This window comes from Sapajus apella, unplaced genomic scaffold, assembly GCF_009761245.1.
Source record: "Sapajus apella isolate SASKATOON/1434 unplaced genomic scaffold, GSC_monkey_1.0 scaffold12, whole genome shotgun sequence".
In the NCBI taxonomy this organism is placed as follows: domain Eukaryota; kingdom Metazoa; phylum Chordata; class Mammalia; order Primates; family Cebidae; genus Sapajus; species Sapajus apella.
This window is the reverse complement of record NW_022436952.1, coordinates 17,694,848-17,705,517: the sequence shown is the minus strand read 5'-3', so window position 1 is coordinate 17,705,517 and position 10,670 is coordinate 17,694,848. Positions and strand designations below refer to the sequence as shown.

Below are 10,670 nucleotides of genomic sequence, written 5' to 3'. Positions count from 1 at the left end.
GGCCCTTTACTGTCACCACTACAGTCTCTTGCTCCTGTCGTCACGTTTCCTTCTCCTCTTTGTCACATTTTCTTCTGTCTCCCTCCTAGATGAGAATCTGGATGCCTTTTTCTTTCATTTTTTATTTTTTAGAGGTAGAGGTTTCCTCTGTCACCCATGCTGGAGTGCAGTGGCACAGTCATAGCTCACTGCAGTCTTGAACTCCTGGGCCCAGGGGATCTTTCTACCTGAGCTTTCGAGTAACTGGGATTACAGGTGGAAGCCACCAGGCTCCAGTGTGAGCTCAGGGGAGTTCAGCAGGGCTAAGTAGGACTTGTGGGAGCTGCTGCCAGGTATGAGGTGTAGGCTCGAGAAACTGGTCCATCAGCCACCAGAGACTGCCCTGATGGATGGTACAGTCCTCACCTGGATGTCAGCGTCACCGCCTTCCACAGCGTTTATGTTTTCAGTGTGAAGCAGGATCAGGGAATGTCATTGTAGGAAAGGACCTGGAAGAGCCAGCCCCGTCCACAGGTGGGGGTGATGGAGAAGTGGCTTTTGCCCAGGCTGGGGCAGTGTGGAGTCTGGCACTGTGGAGCTTTGAAAGTTGCCCTGACTCAAAGTCAGTGCGGAAGCTGAGCTCCTCAGTGTGTGGGGCGCAGCAGACACCACGCCCAACCTCCTGTTCACTGACTCAACCCCAAGGGGAGGTGGGAGACAGAAAAGACTCCTTGTCCTTGAGTGAGCAGTGTCCTCTTGTTGTTGAGATTGGTTTGTGTTTCTGTTTCTCACTTGTGAGATGCAGACAGGCATCGTGTTGCCCACCAAGACTGTGGGACGTGAAGGTAAAGGGACAGGGACAAGCAGGTGGAGGAGGAGAGAGACTCCCTGGAGCCACAAGACTCTAAAGGACTGTGCTGTCCCAGCTGTGACCCACCTCCAACTAGCCACAATGAGGCAGGCTTGTCCCTCGGGGCCAGAGGGGTCTTACAGTCATGACCCATCCCCGACTCTCAGTCCTTCCTTAGGTAGTTAATGCTTGCTTTCGGGCTTCTGTGTGTTCCTCTGCCTTGATGGAATGGTGGTAGATGGGCTTCTCCTCAAAGTCTAGTAAGCAGTGAGTCATTGTCTCCCCCTGAGCCCAGCAGGGTTGGGCTGGGGTTGCTTTGTGATGCCCAGGCCCCAGCTGAGAATTGGTGGTGCTGGGGTTCATTAGTGGTGTCCGTCATCTGTCTGCAGGACGTGGTAGCAGTCACGGGGCAAAAGTCCAAGGCTTACTTCCTCCAGATACCAAGTACAGGTTTTGGAACCAGCAAGCCTCCGTGATCAGTGCAGAAGTTTAAAAAATATCGCACGCCAACCACAGTGCTAGTGTCCTCACTGTGTTTGTATTTAATCCTTAAAAGGTCCCATGAGGAGAGCAGTAGATTGCCTAAAGCCAGGGTTTCTCTGGCAGTCTTGCATTGAGCCACAGGTTAGAGCTAGGGGCTTTAGGGATGTGCATAGTTTTAAGTCCACACTGCAAACTGGAGGAGAAATCCTACTGGCTGTAGTAGCTGCAGGTGTGGAGCAACCTGGATGCCTGTCCCCTGGAGGATGGGAACTATGGACATGAGCTGCCCAGCATCACCAGTGTACTTCCCCAGAATGCCATGCACAGCCCAGACTCCTTATCCAGACTGAAACAAACAGTATTCACTAGAGCCATTGAGGGCTGTGAATGACATTGGCAGGGCAGCCACCTACAGTGTATAATCAGCAGTGATGTTTATACCGCTTCTGCCTGCCAGCGGAAAAGTGAAAGCTACTCTTTAATTCCCAAGGTCAGCCACTGTGGTTTGAGCATGTGCCTATAGCCTGTGCTCGGGCTGACACCCTGTATTCCCATGGTTATCTAAAAGAGGTCCTCAGGCTCACAGTGGCCATTACTAATACTCTGAGGTTGCAGCATTGGCAACTAAAAATCTGCAAGCATCAGAAGAAAGAAGTGTTGCAGAGAGGAACCACAACCATCACAGACCTGGAGGGCTGAGTGGGCCACTCCCGGATTCCATTGGCTGCCTGTTTCTCACTTTGACTGAGGCCGGCCTCCTGAATGATGACGGGTGTCTGGAGATGCCAGATATGAATGAAAACAGACACCCTGTGTACCAACATGTAGCGGTGGTTGTGGGCTCCCCAAACAGCAGTGTGTCTTACTTGTCATTGGCCCTGGAGCATCAGTGGGCCTGGGTCAACAGAGGGTAATGCATGAAGGTCTCTATACATGGAACAAGGTGTGCCGTAATGATGAGCAGCTCCTGAGCCAACCTCAAGAGCTGCAGCTGGATGATGAGCTAATGCAAACACTGCAAAAACAATGCATCTTACTGCTGGAAGGGGGCCTTTCAGTGGTCTGGGAGAAGTCATCCACTGAGAGAGCATTTCCCTGCGTGCCTCTGCCAAGTATTTGTTCTCAGCTCTGCTGCCTCATGATCCAGACCTGGCCTATAAATTAGCCAGTTTATAGGTTACTGTGTCATGAGGTTACTGGTTTTAGAAAACTTAGCTTGTGCAGGTGACACATCCCTCCCTCACCTCATGGTGTTTATGGTGTCCAGCCATTATCCTCGCTGGTTCACGTTTGGACACTTGGAATCATAGCAGCATGAACTGGCTTCCACCGTGCTGACTGCTGCCAAAGGAGACACTTTCAGGCTCTGAAAAATTCTGAAAGCAATAGAGAAACACATTGTTCTTCCTGCCTCACCTTCAAACTGGCCTAAAATGCATTCGGGATTGCTACTCCCACTGACAGTAGTCCCGACAGCACCCTGCTCAACCTGGCCCTGGAACCTGGGTTACAGGTGATATAGATGACCTGACCGACCCTTAAGTGGAGACGCTGAGAGATGGTACGATGGTTGGTGACCTGTGGTGCAGGAGTGGGCATCTTCCACCTCCGTCTGCCTCCAGGGGAGGAAGGAGTTTCTAGGCCTACTCTTGGGACAGGACAGTAAATCTTTGGAGCTCTCATATTCCTATTCCTGGTGGCCTAAGAAATGATGGGGCTGCTGGTGGGAGAAGATGGCCTCTGTTCAGCCAGCCCAAGCTCTGTCCTCACTGCTTGAACCGTATGCTGATGTCAGCAGCACTTTGACCCTCTCATCAGAGACGTGTCTGAGAGAATAAATTTTCAGCTTCCAGTACTGTAGTGCACCCTTGGGAGGTAGTGGGCCTGGTGGTTTATTCCCTGCCCCTGTCCATACTTGTGAGAAACCCCAGACACCTTAGAGACTCAGGACCTTTTCTAAGCCCAAAGCCCCAGCACAGGACTCTACCCTGAGAGGCCCCACTTCAGCTAGAACCTCTGGCAGTTTTGCATCCCTGGCCTCAGGCCAAGTAAACCACAGACTCTTTTGCTCCGTACTTGTGATGGGCTAAGAACACCTGCAGAAACTTTCAACCCTCTGACCTGGGGAAGGAAGGGATAGGAAGAGACCCCAAATAGAGTCTGGCCATGTAGGATGCTTCCCTTGCTCTGGTTTGCCTTAGATCATCTCAAGGTTGCTGAGGAGGAAGGAGAACTCGTCCTTGCTGGCTAAGTTCAACCCCACGTGGTAATCTGTGCAGACCTGAATCAGGACCCAGATGGCCATTGCTGAGCTCATGCTCTCCCTGACAGGTGTGCGGGCCCCAGTGAGCAACTTGCAGAGCTGGAACACACTCTTCCCCACTACTGAGACTACTAGTAGTGTAGCTGCCACAGCCATGTCCCACATTACCATCCTGCGCCTCAGTCTTAACTATGCACAGCGGGAGGAACTGGCTAGCTGTGCTCTCACACTGGCCCACTGGGCAACTTGCAGGTGGCCATCTTGGGACAGCAGGACAGTCTCCCAAGCCTTGTGTGTTATGAAGCATCCACAGAGCTGTTCCCTGTCAGTTCTTGTACTCTGTGAGAAAGACCACGTTGCCTTTGAGGCAGCCTACCAGATTGCCACTGATGCTGCTGCCAGTGGCATGACCCATTCATAGCTGTTCACCATTGCCTGCTACGTGGAGCTCTGTGGCTACACACTCCCTGCCTTCAAGCTGGCCTCATTGGCCATGAGCCATCTTAACCGGGCAACAACTAGGATACCCACCCAGCTATCAATGATGTGCTCTGGGCTTGTGCCCTCAGCCACTCTCTAGGCAAGAAGGGGCTGGCAGTTCTCATCTTCCTGGTGGTGAAGAGTGTACACATTGCCATGGTGCTTTTCAGACATCCTGTATGCAGGCTGCACAGTGACTGCACCTGGCCTGGCCGGCAACCCAGACTGCCACAGCTCTGGAAAGCTCATATCCACTGACAAAGCTCCATTGAGCCAGTTTCTGATGCCACCCTCAAGGCTTATGTCAACACCATACTCTCACACCTAACACACATCAGCCCTCACCAGTATGGAGAGTTCATTGAGTTTCTAAGCAAGGCTTGGGAGACTGTCCTGCTGCCCCAAGATGGCCACCTGCAATTTGCCCAGTTCATCGACAACCTCAGACAGATCTACAAAGGCAAGAAAAAGCAATGCTGTTGATTGGAGAGCCCTTTGGCTGAGAAAGCAGATTGCTCACTGCCCCGGCAGCCTGGGTTCCCAGGTAGTATCAGGTCAGGCCAAAGACACTGACACATTTGTCCACCCTGAGATGACCCTGAGCGCCTATGGCTGAGGCCAAAGGACCACAGGGCTAAGGATGGGGAGAGTCCAACTCTAGTCAATATGCCTACCTTGGCAAGCTTCTCACGACAGCCCACTGTTCATGAAGGATCTGGGCCCAGCAGGTTGACTAGAAACCCCACGATATGCCACCTCCTGCCCCTATATCCTGCGTGTTCTGGTCCTGGCCCTGTCTCCCTTGGCAAACACAGAACACTGTTCCACCTCAGAGATGCTTAACCAGAGAAACAGATGCATTTATGGTACAGTAAATGTTATAGTACATACGTTGCCAATTATCGTAAGGTGGTTATAACTATTTATAATTCTGGTTCTGATTTGATGGGCACTTGAGTTAGCTGTGGGTGAGAGGATATGCTTATTGTCTGAGGAGACTCACAGCCATTTCTCAGGTATCCCTTGCAGAGGGTATGCTGTTGGCAGTGGAAGAGTGGGGGGTGCCAAGGAGAAAAACAGCCAATTAGAAAAAATCCCAAGACTAGTCTATGCATAATTCCTCACCTACAGGCAGGGCATTAATAGCCCAGTGGTGGGTGAGGGGCAGAGGCCAGGACTGAAATCAGACTTTTGCCTCACAAAGCTGTGAGGACCCTGAAGCTTCTGCTCCTGCCTCACACAGCCTCGCCAGGAGTTGGCTGAGCGCATGAGAAACAAGTGCAGGGAGATGAAGGTCTGGGAAGCCACTAAGCTCATAGTATTTGTCTACTCTGGTCACCTTTGTGTTAGTGTGTGGTTTCATCTGTAATTGTGTGTATGTATCTGTATGGCTAAGTATATATGTCTATGTGTATAGATACATCTGTGCATGCCTGTCTGTATGTGCGCGCGTGTGTGTGTGTGTGTGTGTGTGTGTGTGTGTGTGTGTGTGTATTTGGAGATGGAGTCTTGCTATGTCTCTTAGGCAGGAGTGCAGTGGCGCGATCTTGGCTCACTGCAACGTATGCCTCCTGGGTTCAAGAATTCTCCTGTCTCAGCCGCCCGAGCAGCTGGGACTACAGGCGCGTGCTGCCACGGCTGGCAATTTTTTGTATTTTAGTAGAGACAAGGTTTCACCTTGTTGCCCAGGCTGCTCTCGAACCCCTGAGATCAGGCAATCCTCTCACCTCAGCCTCCCAAAGTGCTAGGATTATAGGCATGAGCCACTGCGCCCGGCCTTTATTTTTGTGTGTCTGTGTCAGTTCTATGGCTGCGTAGCTGTGTGGATATGTGCACACCGGACTGTGGGTTTCTGTGTGAGGATGTAACATTTGCGTACATGTGAGGGTGCATATCTATGTGTAAATGCTCTCATGTTTGTGCATGTTTAGTGTGTCTGTGTGTCTGTGTGTAAATGCTTTCATGTTTGTACATGTTTAGTTTGTATATATATCTCATGTTTAGTGTGTATATATATCTCATGTTTAGTGTGTATGTTTATGTCTGCACGAGTGCATGTGTAGACATATGTTTGTGTCTGTGTGTATGCTTGCTCTCCACGCATCTTTTTTTTTTTTGAACTTCCGCCTCCCGGGTTCAAGCGATTCTCCTACCTGAGCTTCTTGAGTAGCTGGGATTACAGGTGTGCGCCACCACGCCCAGCTAATTTTTGTATTTTTAGTAGGGACGGTTTCACCATGTTGGTCAGGTTGGTCTCGAACTCCCGACCTCGTGATCCACTTGCCTTGGCCTCCCAAAGTGCTGGGATTACAGGTGTGAGCCACTGCGCCTGGCCTCACATTTGTGTTTTTTATGTGTGTAACTGAGCATATTTCTACATGGAGGCATGTCTGTGTGTGTTCATCTTTGAGGATAGGATCTATGTGAATGTGTCCTTTTGCCAGATTTCTCTTCCCATTCCTCTTAAATGGCTCTGACCAGCTAAAGGTTTGTTACCCATCTCTGTGTGTCCTCTACTCATTCTCTCTCACCAAAGGAGCTTCTAAGTACCAGTCTCCCTCTGCCATCAGATTGGCTTCTTTAACTGCACAGTCTCTTCTCGCCCCGTGCTTGCTTTCTTCCCCTGCCTTTCTACCTCAAGCTTCCTCTCTCTGCTTTTGTCACAGTCTCGTTGCTCACTGACTTGGAGGCTAGGGCTGGTTTGCACTTAGCTTCTCCCTAATTTCTAGCCCCAGTGGGTAACCCTGTCTTATCCCTGGCTGACGTTCACAGCGTATCATCATGTTCCTGCTACCTTCTTGACCCCTATGCTCAGCCTGGAATTGTTGTAGGAGGTAGGAAGGCATTCAGAAGAGTCAGCTGGATACTAGTACCTTGGTTTTTACTGTTTCATGTCTTAGTTCCTGAGTTGGGGGTAGGGTTTGACAGTGAAGGAGTGGTGTAGCTAGAATGCGAACTAAGACAGACTGTCACTATTTTCACTCCAAACTGACCAAGAAGTTGTATTTGCCGTTTGTGACTACTCAGGTCTTACTGTCCAGCCAAGGGCCCCTAGAATGTCACAGCCCAATGGGTTTGTTAAAAGGCAGAGAGAGAAACCACTCTTACTTATGGATCACAGAAAAGATCATTTTTCTTAAAGCAAAAAAAAAAAAAAAAAAAGAGAAAAAATCCGTAGGGGACCAGGAAATAATTAATAGATTATAGATTTCCTGTGAGTGCATATGGCTCGGGGTGACCTGATGTCATAAACCAAATGTTATTTTCCTCCTCAAATTCATGTGTTGAAATCTAATTCCCTGTGTGATGGTATTTGGAGGTGGGGCCTTGGGAGGTCATTAAGTTCGTGAAGGCAGGAACCTCATGAATGGGATTGGTATCCTTATCAAAGGGAGCACCGGAGCTCCCTCATCCTTTCTGTCATGTAAGGACACAGTAAGAAGATGGCTGTTCTGTGAACCAGGAAGCCCCCCCACAGGAAGCCCCCCCTCTTCAGACACGGAAGCTGTGACCATTAACCTTGGATTTTACCATCTCCAGAACTGTGATAAATAAGTTTTATATGCTATCTAGTCTATGGCATTCTGTGTTGACACCCAGATTAGTTAAGTACCAGCATACCAACTTGTACACATAATTCTTGGAAACTCCAATACCAAGTCCTTGATGGCAAACGTGATTAATCTGCTGGAGAAATGAATCTACATTATTCCTCTCTGCACAATAAACCAGAGATTCAAAACAGGCAAAAGTAGGTCTGGATCTTCTAAAAGCCATACCTGAAAGGTTGCCAGTAACAGTTGATTCGATGGTAATTCACACAGACAACCACAACAAAAAGACACAACTATCAGCAATTTTCAGGATAGTCTGAAACGTATGATCTAACATTAGAGAGTTAAAAAAGACATGAAGTTTCCAAAAGCCAAACTTTATTTAAAAGTTTATTTCATGAACTGCTAATTCTAACACTATGACTATAAGCCAGGGCAGGTGGCCGCATGGAGAGCCCGGGACATAGTTTGGAAGGTTTAGTTTCGGTAGCTTTTGGACCCGCCCCCTGGTTCCCTCACCCGCTGCCCATCTGTTAAAAAGAGGCCACCCTGGGCAGGACATCAGGGGCAAACAGGCCAGATACCCAATTGCGGAGAGACCTCCATGCCTGGAGGAGGAGGCCCTCTGGCAGGAGGAGGAGGAGCTGCTGGAACCCTTCCTCGCAGGCCGCTTTTCCTGATCTTAGGTGCCTCCTCCATGCAGATAGATACCACCAGCACCAGCAGAAGAAAGAGGTCCTGCAGCAGCAGGACTGTGGCTCTTATGAATGAGAGAAGCCTCTCTCCAGCGAGGGAGAGGAGCCCAGGCTGCACACCCTGGTTTCTGCCTCCATGGCTCCCAGCGTGCCCAGGACTAGGGGCAGTATTGGAGCTGCTGGCTGGGGCCGCGCTGGCCACCCCCTCTCTGAGGCCAGTGGTGACAGCAGGTGGCAGGCTGTCAGGCAGCTCCTTGCTGGGATGGTCCTTGGCTGCCCCAGCGTCGGGGCAGGAGGGCTGTGGAGCTGCCTCTAGCTCCTGTGATGTCTCTGCAGGGAGCTCCTCTGATAGAGTTGGCTCTGGCTGGACAGCTGGTACTGGAAGTTCTTGTATTTCAAGTTCTCGTACTTCAGGAGCTGAAAAAGGTGAAAGAGTCACCAATGTGGAAACAACTTCACTGAATTGAAAGGAATTCCGGCCCCAAAACACTACCCCCAAAAAGTCTTCCAGACTGCAGGCCACCTCACCATGTGCCTCTGCCTCCATGTGCTCCGGCATCTCCAGCTGGACAAGGACAATATGCAGATGCAACCCCGATGGGCTCTCTGGTGAAACCTGGCTTGTGAGGGTCTGCCCTGGACTGCCCTGTGGCACCTGGGGGCGCCTGTGTCCAAAAGGCCACAGTTGCCTGGGGTGAGGGATGAGCCTTTGTCGGCAGCGACGGAAAAGGCTCTCACTCCCACCATTTTTGAAGCAGGAGCCTCGATTCATAGGGATGCAGCATGAGAACATCTTGCTCTCTTGAGTGTCTCCCACCAAGTGAGCTGGCTACGGGGCTGACTCTAGGATATGGGCGCCTGGTTACAAGAGTTCTAAGTTCTGTTTGGGTCTGTCATCAAGGAAGTGAGGTAGCTTCTTTAGGATTCCGTCTCGTCGGCCCCTTCCTTCCATAAGACCTACTCAGGACTCCAGTGGGCTGCTGACTGCTGACCCTCCCCCCAGGTCAACTCCTTACCTGTACACAGTTATGTCCAGCCAGGGCGTGCTTAGACATCTACGCCTGATGTTCACCAGAGGCTGGATGTCCTCCTGATTTCCACCTAGGGCCTGATGTCTGCCCTGGGCCTATGTCCCACTTGGGCCCTTGTGTTCGCCTGAGGACTGATATCCAGCTGGGGCCTGATGGTCTTCTGGTTCTTGTTCATCTGAGGCCTGGTGTCCACCTGGGTTCTGGTGATCACCTGGCACCTGGGTATCAGCCTGGGGCCTGGTTGTCCACTTAAGGCTAGATGTGCACCTAAGGCCTGAATCTCACCTGGTCCTAGTGATCACCTGGGGACTGGCTGTGTACCTTGGGTCTAATTCCACCTGGACCCTATATATCTACCTAGGGCATGTTGGCTACCTGCGACCTGATGTCCACATGAGTCTGGTGTTCAACTTGGGCATGCTGGCCACCTAGGGCCTTGGTGTTCATCTGGTGCCTGGTTGTTGGGGCCTTGTTTACACCTTGATTCCAGGGTCTACCTGGGGTCTGATGTCTGTCCGGAGTACTGGTGTCCTGTGGTGGGATGATCGGTGGAGCCCAGGAGGTCGAAGGTGCAGTGAGCCGTGATTGCACCACTGCACTCCAGCCTGGGTGACAGCGTGAGACCCTGTCTCAAACAAATAAATAAACCAAAAACTACAAAAATTATATAGCTGTATAAAAATATTTCTTTATAAACTTATTCTACAAGCATTTTTCTATTATTTATTTATTTTTAAAACTTTTTTGTTAAAAACTAAGGCACAAACACGCACATCCACCTAAGTCTAAGCAGGGTCAGGATCATGAGTATCACTGTTCTCCACCTCCACATCTTGTCCCACTGAAGGTCTTCAAGGCCAGTAACCAGCATGGAGCTGTCATCTCTGTTTGCAGATGACATGATTCTATATTTAGAAAAACCTGTCATCTCAGCCCAAAAACTCCTTAAGCTGATACACAACTTCAGCAAAGTCTCAGGATACAAAATCACTGTGCAGCAATCACAGGCATTCTTACACCAGCAATAGACAAGCGGAGAGCCAAATCATGAATGAACTCCCATTCACAATTGCTACAAAGAGCACAAAATATCCAGAAATAAAGCTTACAAGGGACTTGAAGAACCTCTTCAAGGAGAACTACAAACCGCTGCTCAAGGAAATAAGGAGGACACAAGCAAATGGAAAAACGTTCCATCCTCATAGATAGGAACAATCAATATTGTGAAAATGGCCATACTGCCTCAGCTAATATATAGATTCAATGCTATGCCCATCAAACTACCATTAACATTCTTCAGAGAATTAGAAAAAACTACTTTAAATTTCATATGGA

The 10,670-nt window shown here is 49.9% G+C and overlaps 1 protein-coding gene and 1 pseudogene across 1 annotated transcript; one reads left to right on the top strand and one right to left on the bottom strand.

Annotated features, from left to right (window-relative positions):
* Positions 1–334: 334 nt before the first annotated feature.
* LOC116552618 lies at positions 335–4,558 on the top strand (annotated as a pseudogene).
* Positions 4,559–7,961: 3,403 nt separating this feature from the next.
* Positions 7,962–9,570, bottom strand: CDRT15 (CMT1A duplicated region transcript 15). The gene has a single exon (XM_032279363.1). The coding sequence runs from the start codon at positions 9,095–9,097 to the stop codon at positions 8,171–8,173; it is 927 nt and encodes a 308-aa protein (XP_032135254.1). The 5' UTR covers positions 9,098–9,570; the 3' UTR covers positions 7,962–8,170.
* Between the last annotated feature and the right edge of the window lie 1,100 nt (positions 9,571–10,670).